Consider the following 12,383-nt stretch of genomic DNA (forward strand, 5'->3'; position numbering starts at 1 on the left):
TACCTCTATAAGGAAGGTTGCTGAGGATCAGAGATATTGATGTGAGGTTTAGAGAAATTAGGTGATTGCCCAAGGTCATATGTCTACTAGATAACGGAGCTAGAGCTTGAAATAGAATCTTGTAATGAACTCAGAACTCATGGCTTCATAAGATTCAGAGAAAGTTCCAAGGGGACCATCCAGAAACGTGTGGAAGTTAGAAGAGATCGGCAAAATATCTTGTAAATAGATAAAGGCAGTTTTAGTAAGTTTCAATATGTCTATGACACAGAGCCTGAATACATGGCCCTATTGAAAATCTATTTTTGATTCTTTTATGCCTAACATAATTGAGTTTATATAAATATCTGTTTTCTGCTCTCTCCCTCTTTCCTCGTGTGTGTGTGTGTATGTGTAAAATATATCAGCTCATCTACCAATTTTTTTTGATTACAATAAATTAGTTAACATCCATCATATCAATTTTTAATTTCAACAAAAACATGATGGATTTAACCATTCAATCAATTTATTCAGAAAATATTTTCTGAGGGTCCCACATTTGCCTGGATGTTCACTAAGCACTGGAAATCCAAAAGAGAATGAAGTCACCGCCCAGACAGGAGGAGACTGCTGCCTCAACAAGCAGGGCCATTATCAAGGGCCATACCTGCTGTAGGAAATGTCAGTTTAAACCTGCGTCTGCAGCCCGCAGAACTCATGCCTCTGGGGGACAGGAAGACTTTCCAAAGCAGTATACAGGACAGATAAGTGTCAGGAAGCCAGTCAGCTCCCAGGTTCTCAACCTTTGTTTAAGGCTTTCCCAAGCCTTGCCTGCAGGAAAACATCCCAGGAGGAAGCATCTTGCCAATTCTCTTTTCCCACCTCCCCTTTCACAATGGCCCTTCTCCCACTCAACAAAAGAAAAGCTTTTCTTTCATTCACTTCAAATTGTCCAGCAAGCTGCCAAAACCACTAGGGCATAAAGAAATGGATAGTTCATATTATTGCGTTGGTAAAACCTCCTCTAATCATGTTACCATCAACCCACTGGCAGGCTTCATGTCTGTCTTGTTGCTGTTTCTCTCCTCAGGGTAGAGGATGGCATTAGAAACAGGAAGTTGTGGTGTACATTGCAGTAGTCTGTACTCAGACTATGTTAAAGATGGAAGCAAGGGGAGCAATGACAAGTTTTGTTTAAAGACCTCACTGCTTCCATCCCCCAACCCTACCCTGGTCTATGAATCATCAGGGCCAGCGAAGAACATTGAAGATGGCAGGCCCTTATTTCAACTAGGTGACAGATACTTGGCAGGGCTCCATGCCTTATCTCTCCATATTAAAATTAGAGTATTTGAGGTTTATAAAAAGCATGCCAGAATGACAGATATAAGGCGTGTCCTTGGCATTTTTACCAGACAAAGCTTTGATGAACTCTCTCATCCCATCTATATCTCTGTTGTATACGTACTTGGAAGGGTCTCACAGAGGAGGGGTAATAAACGCCATATTTACTTCTGACAGAGACTGGCACATCTTAGAGCAAAAGGGACATCCAGAAAGAAGTTAGTATTTTATATTTTCTTGAACATGTATCACACTCACAAGAAAAGCATTTTCATTAACTTTTTCCAAAAAGTTACTGTATTCCAAAATACCTAATTTTCCTTTGGTTCATATCTTTTGCTCATTGTCAATCATCAACTACTTCTCATTTTTTCCTATTTACCATGTACTTATTAAAATTAGTTTCCCTTATTGGGGATATGTTGTGGATTCTACTGTAAATAATGCAGTTAATCATGAATAAAACTTAATATATCAGCCTTGGTTGTGGCCCAATGCCTTTTCTTTTCGCTGTTAATTTCCTCAAAGTAGATTAACTAAAGCAGAGCAGCTACTCATGTACTAGTGTAAAACAAAATGTTCTCTAAATCAATTCAGGATATAATACTCTGGGTTTTAAAAAACAAACCTCATTTAATTAGGATTAGTTTCTCCCTCTCAGAAGTGGTATGTGATTCTGTTTCTGTAAAAAGCAAAATTAGAAGCTTAACTGTTACCAAACATGAAATGAAATTTCTAATCTTTCTATCTAGAATCTTCAGGTGTCTGTTTCTCTGTCCGTCTGTCACTCCTTTTTTTAGAGTACTTCAAGATGACCTGGAGACTTGCTACTCTAAGGGTTTCTTCTGTGTACAAAGGAAAATGGGAAATGCAAATAAGGGAGAGGGGAAGGTCAGGAAGGGAGAGATAAAGCAAGAGAGAATCCCGACAGGCAGTTCCAAAACATGCAGAACCCCACAGACTGAGCTCAGGAGCCTACCCTTTGAGCCCAGTAGCTTCAAGGTGGAGTGTGTGCACCTGGGATGTGCAAGAGACCACCAGGGACCAGGGTGTCAGAAACATTGATTATATTTATGTTTTCTCTAACATAGAGGAAAAAATTAAATTGTACTTATACTTAACTCACATAGGTTGACATGGGCACCCTCTGCTCAGTCTGTCAGACACTGTCACAAACTTCGAGCAGTGTCCTGAGGGAAGGGGAAGGACAGCAACACTGTTTGGAGGGGTCACTTGTGCAGACTCACACATTTACCCTTTGCAGTAAGCTGTGATTGTGGTAATTTATGAGCCTGGTGAAGGAGATTTACAGATTATGTCAGCCACTGTTAATTGGTAATCCTTGCAAAAGCGACAACTGGCTTTAAAAGATTTCTGCAAACAAAACAAAACAAACACAAAAAATTAAAAGCATAAAACCAGAATAAAGAAAATATTAGTAATATAAAAACAAGAAAATAGCAAAAACGAGACAGCTAATATTTTTCCAATTCTTATGACCAATTCTCCGTTATCCATATTCCGAGATAAAAATATCAGTGATTTAATCAGAACTGGCAAGGAGTGGGCCACAAAATTTTGGTATCATCAAGAAGAAGGTTTAAAAGGGATTTATGTCTACTGTCGTTAATGATTACTTGGCCTTTGTGTATATTGGGCCTTTAGCCAGGGATGGTACAAGAAAACAACCATAATCAGGGAGATATTTTAAAATGCTAATTATTTCATGTTTATCTCATCTTTTTTATTCCTATTTTTGTGTATGACATTATATATTGGGTTATTTTCATAAATAACTAAGTAAACATATGTTAGGCTTGTGTGCTGTTTGGGTTAACATTGCTATATCACCAACCACCCCAAAACTTTGTGGCTTAAAACAACAATGTATGATTATCTCTCATGGTCTGTAGATTGTGTGGGCTCAGCAGGGTAGCTTTTTTATTTATTTATTTATTTTTTTGTGAGGAAGATCAGCCCTGAGCTAACATCCATGCCAATCCTCCTCTTTTTTTTTTTGCTGAGGAAGACTGGCCCTGGGCTAACATCTGTGCCCATCTTCCTCCACTTTATATGGGACGCCACTAAAGCATGGCCTGACAAGCTGTGCGTCGGCGTGTGCCCGGGATCTGAACCCAGGCCGCCAGCAGCAGATTGCCTCCACTTAACCGCTACGCCACGGGGCCAGCCCCTCAGCAGGGTAGTTTTAACCTGGGGTTTCTCAAGTGGTTTCAATCAGTTATCTGAAGGCTCAACAGGGCCGGATATTCAAGACATCCACTCACATGGCTGGGAGTTGTTGATGGATGGTGGCTGGGAGCTCATCTGGGACTGTCGACTAGTGACTCTGCACATGGCCTCTCCATGTGGTGTGGGCTTCTTAAAGCATTATGGCTGGGTTCCAAGTGAGGGAGTCCGAAGAGCCTTCTAAGAGGAAGGAAGCAGAAGCCGCCAGGCCAGTTAAAGTGTATGTCTAGAATTGGAACAGCATCACTTCTACATTTCTGCCATATTCTACTGGTCAGAACACACACAGGGCCCACCCAGATTCAAAAGGATGGGGAAAATAAACTCCACCTTGTGATAGGGTTGAGCAGAAGAGCACATGTAATGGAAGATAATGTTGTTGCCATCTTTGGAAAATACAAGCTGCCACATATGCTAAAATTTTTACTAATGGGGTGTACAATCATGAAATTTGGAGCCACTGGAACAAGTTAGAATTGTAGGTAAGATCACATACCTTGTGATCAAATTGACTTGAAATGGAGATATCAAACTAATTAGACTTATTTGGTATGTTAAATCATATGGGAAGAATTGTCAAATAAATGGTGGTAAACCTCCTTAGGTTATATTATGTGGGTGAATGTTATGAATATGTTTTCTAAAAATTATATAAAATTCCTAAAATTCTAATATGTCTTGGTATAATGTTATCAGTCATAATTCTAGTCATTATCTTAAAACGTGTGTCATAAAAATAACCAAGTTTCTTTGTTAATTGCATTATGATGTTAAGTCTTTTGTCATCTATAGATAGTTATCGTTCTACTCTGATGCTTTTGCAAAAATGTTTCATCTTCAGAGAGATTCATGGAAAGGATTCTGACACTTAACTCTAGAATACAGGTTTCTGATAAACTTTCAGATCATAAAACTGAACTGGGTAAGAAATTATATAACATGACCTTATTTTCTCCTCTCTTTCTTAGAAAGACAATACTCTTATCAGTGCCTCCCAATCTATTACAAAAGGGGGAAATCTTCCTCACTGTTGGGTTTGTCATCAGAAGCCTCATCCTGTACACAAATCTTGAGAATCCTTTAGTACATTTAATTAGCAATCTCTACACCATTCCTCCCCTAATTCCTTGTGCTAAGTGTCTAGACCTTCTTGCCTAACGAATCAAACCTCCAGAGATTTAAGAGGTAACATTTATAACTGTTGTAAATACCTCTTGTTTTACTTGGATAAAAGCTAGACAGAATTCAGGCACAAGCTGAATGGTTACATGCAGTGCCCACCGACATCCTGTGGTTCTTTGATCTCTTTAGCTGGCTGCCCTCAGGCATTGCCTCCTAGTTCAGGTCTGTTCTCCAATTTGGATTTAGCATTTTTTGTTGTTGTTATCATAGGAATTCTCATTGTTGTAAAAACTTGTCTCCTCTGCATAGCTCATGTTACAAAAACACCGCTCAGATAATGGTCACCCAGTACTTTGAAATGATTACTAAGGCTTATGAAACTTCACATGAGTAACTTCAAGGAGCTGCAGAAGTTTACCCTGAAAAGAACTTGACGGTAGAGCCTTCCTCTGCTCTGGCACTCTTGTCACTCAAATGTGGTCTAAAGGCTCCTAAGGAAACCACTTTCCCTCCTACGTGGGACATGACATACCAGGAATGAGCATTCCTGGCCATGAGGGACCAATGATGCTTTGATAGCTGATCAGCAATACTTTCCAGTGTTTGATAGTGATGCTTTCAGAGAAAGATCTTGATCAAAAGGGGAAATGTGAAAGATGAGGTGACTAGAGCCATACTAAAATAGAAACAGAGCAGCCATTTCAGAAGAATTGCCCTCTTTTCTTTATCTTCCAAACTGGACCAAACCACCAACATTCCAAGAAGTCAGTAAGGACAAGAATATCCTGTTTGTAAGGACTGATGAAATTGGACTTTGCTGATGACTGAATTGCTAACCAATCAATGAAGTCCAAGTCTAGCCTTTTGCCTGATGACTGAAACTCAAGTCCACCTGTGTAGTACAAACCTAGCCTTACCTCATCTAGCACCAATGAACTCTTCTTTAATACAACTTACCTCATCTTCCTCCTTTTTCCCCATGAAAACCCTGAGTCCCTAATCGGGACACTATTGGGTTTCTACCTGAATTTGTGCTTCCCAAATTGCAATTCTTGATCCCAAATAAATGCTTTGCCTCTTAAACTGATTTCTGTTTTTGCAGATTGACAACTGTTTAGGGTTGAATTGTGTCCCCCCGAAAGATATGTTGAAGTCCCAAACTCCAGTCCCTGTGAATGTGATCTTATTTGGAAATATGGTCTTTGCAGATGTAATCAAGTTAAAATAAGGTCAAACTGAATTAGGAGGGGCCCTTGATCCAATATGACTGGAGAACAGATACACAAAGGGGGACACCTGTGATCTCCTTTTAGCGCTTGAAGTGCTGCAGCTGCAAGCCAAGGAACACCTGGTGTTACCAGACGCTGGAAGAGGCGAGGGAGGATTCTCCCCTCCCTACGTGTTTCAAAGGAAGCGTGGCCCTGCCCACATCTAGCCTCCAGAACTGTGAGAGAATACGTTTCTATGGTTTTAAGCCACTTGGTTTCTGGTACTTTGTTACAGCAGTCCAAAGAAACCGATACAGTAACTACATACATGCTACAGAGAATTGTTCATTCTGCTTGGTGGAAGGGGACTTGGCATTAAATAAGCCCAAATGAGAATTCTTTTGTCAAGATTTCTTTATGGCTCACCTTTCCAGAGTCGTGAGATGGGGGATTCTCAGGGCAGGTAAGAGCTGTGCCTCATCCATCTTTGTCTTCCCAATGCCAAGCAGAAAGCATGTAAATAATACGGGTGCAGTTTGTTTTATGGACCAAACTGAGCTTTATATATATACATACATATATATATGAATTTTTTTCTTTTTTTTTTTTTTTTTTTTTTTTTACAAACTTTACATTAAAAAAAGAAACACTTGAAATGCTAGATATGGGGCCGGCCCGGTGAGACAAGTGGTTAAGTACGCACACTCCGCTTCAGCAGCCCGGGGTTTGCAGGTTCGGATCCCAGGCGCTCACCGACGCACTGCTTGTCAAGCCACGCTGCGGCAGCGTCCCATATAAAGTAGAGGAAGATGGGCATGGATGTTAGCCCAGGGCCGATCTTTCTCAGCAGGAAAGGAGGATTGGCAACGGATGTTAGCTCAGGGCTGGTCTTCCTCACACACACACATACACACAAAAATTGGAGCAATATTAATCAAATAATTAGAAAAAAGTATGACAGTTATTTTGAAGTGGAAAGAATTTATGGAAATAAACAGCAGAGGGAAGCATCGTAGCCTAGAAAGGGTCCAGGGATGTCTCCCTGAGGAAGTGCCATATAAACTAGGAAAGGACGGATGAGAGAGCCAGGCACCGGCAGAGGAGCATTTCAAGTGATGGACAGCTGTGAGAAGGCCTGATAACAAAAAGAAGGACTGAAGTAAGTTAAATGTGTGGCTGGAGAGAGGGAGTGTAGCAAAAGGAGAGCTGGAGAGTCAGGGGCAGGAGACAGAATTGGGCATGAGTAGGGGAGCTTGCTAAAATATTTTGTCATAGGGGTGATGTAAAGCCTCAAAGATTTTTCAACCAGGAAGAGATAGGTTTAGATTTGCATTTTGAGACGATTTCTCTGGTTGCCATGCTAAGAATGGCTTACAAGGTAGCAAGGCTGGAGGCAGAGAAGCTTCTTGGAAGCTGTTTGGTCCTAGGAGGGGGGTAAGATGGCTGGAGAAATGGCAACTGTCAGGATATTTGCAGCTAGAATGTATAGACATTGGTGATCACTTGGTTGTCTGATGGATGACCCTTCTGTTTCTAGCTAGGCAGCTGCATAGAGTAGGGGTCAGCAACCAACAGCCCACAAGCCAAATCCACTCTGTTCCCGTTTTTGTAAATACAGTTTTATGGGAACACGGCCATGCTCATTCTTTTACATATTGTCTACAGCTGCTTTTGTGATACAGTGTCAGATCTGAGTAGCTGCAGCAGAGAACACATGGCCCGCAAAGCCTAAAATATTTACTATCTGGCCCTTTAAGAAAATGTTTGCCAACTGTGATAAATGATCATCACCTACATTTATTGAGAGATTAAGATTTACCAGGCAAGATTCTAAGTAATTCACATATGTTACAATAATCTATCCCAATTGGCAAACATGAAGTTTTGCTACTGTCCCATTTTACAGATGAGAAAACCAAGGCACATATATATGACCTTCTCATTCACACCCATAGCTTCAGTTACCACCCATGTGCCAGTGACTCATCAAACGTTTACTTCTAATCCAGACCTCTCATTTCAGCTTCAGATAGGCATATGCCTAACAGCCAATCTCAGAGGTACCTCAGAACTGAATATGTCCCAAACCAGACTTCTGCTTGTCCCCTCAAACCACATCATGCTCCAGGGTTCCATTTTTCTTGGTGAATATCGCCAACCAGAGAAGCAAGCCAGAATCCAAGGAGCCTTCCTTGGCACCTCTCTCTCCCTTGTTCCTTCTCATATCCATTCTATCTAAAGATTGCTGAAATCTGGCTGCTTCTCTCCATCTGTATCACCCACCACCAGCCAAGTCCAACTATTAATGGGATCATCTCATCCGTGGGCTCTGTAATAGCTTCTTCATGAGTCCATTCCTCTCCACCCAGGTCCTTCTCCAATCTCCAGACTGCAGCCAGAGTGCACATCCAGCCTGTCACCCTCCACCTCCATTCCCTACCCAATCCTTTCAAAGGTTTTTCTTGTTCTTGGGATTCCATGGGCCTTTTCGTCGTGTTTTTACATTGTTTCATTGTTTTTGAATTATTTTACAGATAACTGATAGAAATGCAAAATAATTTTTTGCAAATAAATTCTGAAGATCAGGGTTCAATTCTTTCCCTTACTGTGGAAGAAGCCAGTTTTATGTCCATTTGCAAATTCATTTCACTATTCCTAACCCAGACAAGGGTCTGTTCTTTGAACCAGTTTAACATTTGCCTCATAACTTCATTAAATGAGTTAAAGAAACTCTATAATACAAGTTTATTTTATATCTATATGACAGTCATGCTGCCTGGGGGGAACTTATCCTTTAACTCTCTCTATAAGACACTACATGCTTGGCCAGTTGCCCGTGTCACCCTGGAGTGAGCTGGCTCTCTTTTAGTCCCTTGTAAGCACCACATTCCTTCCCTTAGAGATATCCTCTTGGCCTGGAACTCACTTTCATTCCAGATGAAAGTTCTTCATCCCTTCTTCCTTGTTATCCTCCAGATCTCTGCTCAAGGATCCCTTGCTGGAAAGCCCTTCCAGGCGTTTCTGAGTCAGTTGCATTCCTAGAGGCTCTTAAAGCACAGGTAGCACTAGTTACATTTGCAATTTTACATTTGTAGGATTAGTTAACACTCTTTTCTATCTGGCTGGAGGCAATGCATGATAATAGGATGGAGGTATGCTCCCATTGCATCCTCAGCACCTAGCCTAGTGCTTTCACAAATGTCACATACCCAATAATATATAATAAATATTTTAGATAGATTTTTGACTATAAATATTTACTGCTCAGGAGAGAGGTGAACTTAAAAATATATATATTTGGGAGTCATCAGCATATAGGGGCAGCCATGAAAATGCACAGGAAGCGAAATCATTGGGTTGAGCAGAATGTAGGATAATAAGAACCTTGTTTAGGTGGAATAACTGGACAGAAGTCAAATTATAGTCACTGGAAGGGGGAGGAAATAGAAGCAGTTAATACAGATGGACTTTCACACAGTTTGGCTCTGAAAGGGAGAAAAGGTGTAGCTGACACTGGTAATTCTTTAATAACACCATTCTTGTATTATATATGCTTTCTTGAAAAGGGAGGATTTATGGGTAACATTTAAAATAGCAAGAAAATTGGAGTTGTGTAGTGGCTACCTCAACGACTGCCTGGTGTAGACATTTAAAGCAGCCTTTCCAATGCAAATAAATTGTTTATAATTCTTCAACTAAGGATTTCTTGTTCTTAAGCTTTGGGCACTGGTCTCAAACTGGCAGCCCTAGAGTTTACTTAGTCTGTACTTTTTTTTTTTTTTTCAGTTTTAAAATCTGATTTTTAATTAAAAAAAATCGGGATTTCCAGCGACACTCGCCACTCTTTGATGGCACTTGATCTGTCTGGGCTGTATGTCTTTGGAGATTAGGACTCCGCCCCAGTCTAAGAGGCTTTTCTGTGCCTTGTATGAAGGTGAAGGAGGAAGGCAGAAGTGAATGTTGCTCTCTGAGTTGATAAGATTAGAGCTATATTGTCTTTAGGGCTGTATGAAATCAATTCTAAAACCAGGTCAGATTTAACCGCTCTTACCCAGAATAAGCTGCCCTCCTCCCTTTCCAAGATCCAGTCTGCCCAAGTCACCACTTCCTATTAATTTAAAAGCTGAGAAGGCTCTTATTTAGGCTGACATTGCCCCGGGGAGAACACACCAGAGGAGACAATAGCTATGACAATCTTCCTTTTCCCTTTCTAACCCGGGTAGTGGTTCAAACATCACCTTCCCGGCCCTCTTTCTAATATTGCTATTACAGGCCTACATCAGAAAACTGTAGAAACAGTTCCTTCTATTGGGAGCTCTTGATGGTCTGTTTTGCCTGAAAATGATGAATGGATGGGTCTAAGTGGCATCGAGGTCTTTGAGCAGAAACGGCTCTTAGGGAATGTGAACCTGGTAGCCCCTCAACACCCCGAGTTACAAATCTGATTTGGGTAGGTGGCGCAAAGAAACCTAAAACCCAGATTCACGGTCTTCCTCTTCAGTTTTCACGTGGGAATCCGTGGCAGGCAAGAGGCCAGGCACAACTGCCAATCCGGCTGCAAACTCTCGGGCAGAAACTGCCTTTTATCGGTCTGTCGACGGCAAATCTGTCCTAATGTAAATCGATTTCCCCGAGGTTGCCTTCGCCTGGCCGGAGGGGCGTTTCCGGGCCCGGGAGTTTGGTAAATAAGGATGCTCAAGTGCCTGCCCTTGGAAAGGCGCTCGCTGGTGGCGCGCACTCTCGTGCCCCAGCCTCAGCCTGGTTGGCAGCGACTACTGCTTTGGTTTTTCCGACTGAAGAACGAGAGGGCCCAGACGGCTGGAGGCTCCTCCCCCAGGGATGCTGGAGGGGCTACGTGGTTCCCTGCGCCTGGCCCTGGCGCGGGGCCCCGGGCGGTGGCCGCCCGCGCCGCCGCGTCCGTGCGCCGGTGCTTGGCTGCGCCGCCCCGCCTCGGGTCCAGCCGTGCGCTGCGTGCCGCCGCCGCTGTCCGCAGCCCCGCGCTCCGGGAGCCTCCCCATGGCCCGCCCGCTCCGCGCCGCCGCGGCCCTCGCCCACCAGGTACCTCGCCCGCGGGTGTTTGCGGAACCGGGGGGCGGATTGGACCTCGGGTCTCGGAAGCCGGCGGGCCCGGCCGGGCGCGTTGCTGCGGTTTCCTGCACCATCGTGCTTCGCCTTGCACCGCCTTTCCGCCTCCACGAGGCATCTCCTCTTTCCGCAGCCCGACCCGAAATCTAGAGTCCCAGCCTGCGAACTCGCCTCGGAGAGGCCCCCGCCGGCCGGGTCTACCGCCCCGCGGGTGAGCCGCTTCAGAGCGCGCCGCGGACCGCGACCCGGGCAGTGAGGGTCGCCATGGCAGCCGCTTTGGTGCAGGAGCAGGAGCAGGAGCAGGAGCGGAGTTTCAGGGCTGCCAGAACCGACAGCCACATCCCGCCTGCCTTCCCCTTTGACCGCAGCCTTCTGCCTCCTTGGATCCCTTTTTTCCCGCTCTCTTTCCTAGTTATTTAGCGGATTAGGCTCATGGTTTGTTTGTTTTTGTTTTTTTTTTAATGTCGGCACCTTTTTCCAATTTGTCCCGCTTCCATTCTCTTAAATTACCCCCTAATTCCCTGAGGTTTTGTCCTTAACGTGCCGGGTTTGGTGTCCACGCGCCTGCGTCGGAAGACCCTGCCCGTGGAGGAAATGGTTCACTCTCGTCCCCATCCCTTGTCCAGGCTTGCTATTGTGCGCCAGTGATTGACAGGACCACGCGGCTGAGCGCGCCCCGGAGGTTTTTCTATAAACGGTTTAAAACCCTAGTGGAGACTATTTACTCGGGACATAAGGGAGACAATTACCTTCTTGTTCTTTGCTGGTGAACCCTGGCTCTGTAGGGCGAACCAAGAATATAACCAGTCTGCCCTGAGCCGGCGGTGGAGGACAAAAACAGCCGCGACCTCAGGCGGGGTAGAAAGCGAAGGGCAGCACTCCACGGGCGCTCGGGTTTGGGGCTCGCTCCCTGGGGTTTGATCCTCCTTTTCCTGCTCGCTTGAGTGTCGGAGCGGAGCACAGGGTGTAATGGTGAGTGAGATTGATTACCCCAGGCCCCAGGTACCCACCTGGTTTTACTGAATTGATTTAATTCTCCTTTAAGGACTGCGATAATGGATGCTCCGCGGCATGTACCGGACAAGCAGGATCAAGAGAGGTGGTGGGGACTTTTAAGGTAAGTTATTTATTTGCCAGAGGTTAAATGAAACAACAATTCGACCGAATAAATCCATTTCTTGTTGAGATTTCGGGCAATTCTCACTGTCTGGGTTATACAGTAGTGTAGATATGCTGCCATGCATTTTAAATTCTACTCTTAGGGGCAAACATCATTTGGAGAGCAGTAGTCGATTCATCAGATCTAAAATTACCTGGCAGTTAATTGCTTATTTTATTTCATGAATCATACATTTTTCTTAGAAAATAATCAATTTGTGAATATTCACCTTAGAG

The 12,383-nt window shown here is 43.6% G+C and overlaps 1 protein-coding gene across 7 annotated transcripts in view; it reads left to right on the top strand.

Moving 5' to 3' along the window:
* BCAT1 (branched chain amino acid transaminase 1) overlaps positions 1-12,383 on the top strand; it is a 100,134-nt gene that overhangs the window by 21,441 nt on the left and 66,310 nt on the right. Inside the window, exons 1-2 of one of the 7 annotated variants that reach the window (XM_058558641.1) lie at positions 10,887-10,961; positions 12,034-12,105. The exons of 1 other annotated variant lie outside the window; for it this stretch is intronic. In XM_058558641.1, the coding sequence (XP_058414624.1) occupies positions 10,920-10,961; positions 12,034-12,105 (114 nt within the window). In that variant the 5' untranslated portion in view covers positions 10,887-10,919. Of the gene's footprint in view, positions 1-10,886; positions 10,962-11,573; positions 11,961-12,033; positions 12,106-12,383 lie in introns of those variants that run through there. 5 more of the 7 variants (XM_058558643.1, XM_058558642.1, XM_058558644.1 and 2 more) reach the window with 5 other exon arrangements.

Source organism: Diceros bicornis, chromosome 17 (assembly GCF_020826845.1).
Source record: "Diceros bicornis minor isolate mBicDic1 chromosome 17, mDicBic1.mat.cur, whole genome shotgun sequence".
Lineage (NCBI taxonomy): Eukaryota > Metazoa > Chordata > Mammalia > Perissodactyla > Rhinocerotidae > Diceros > Diceros bicornis.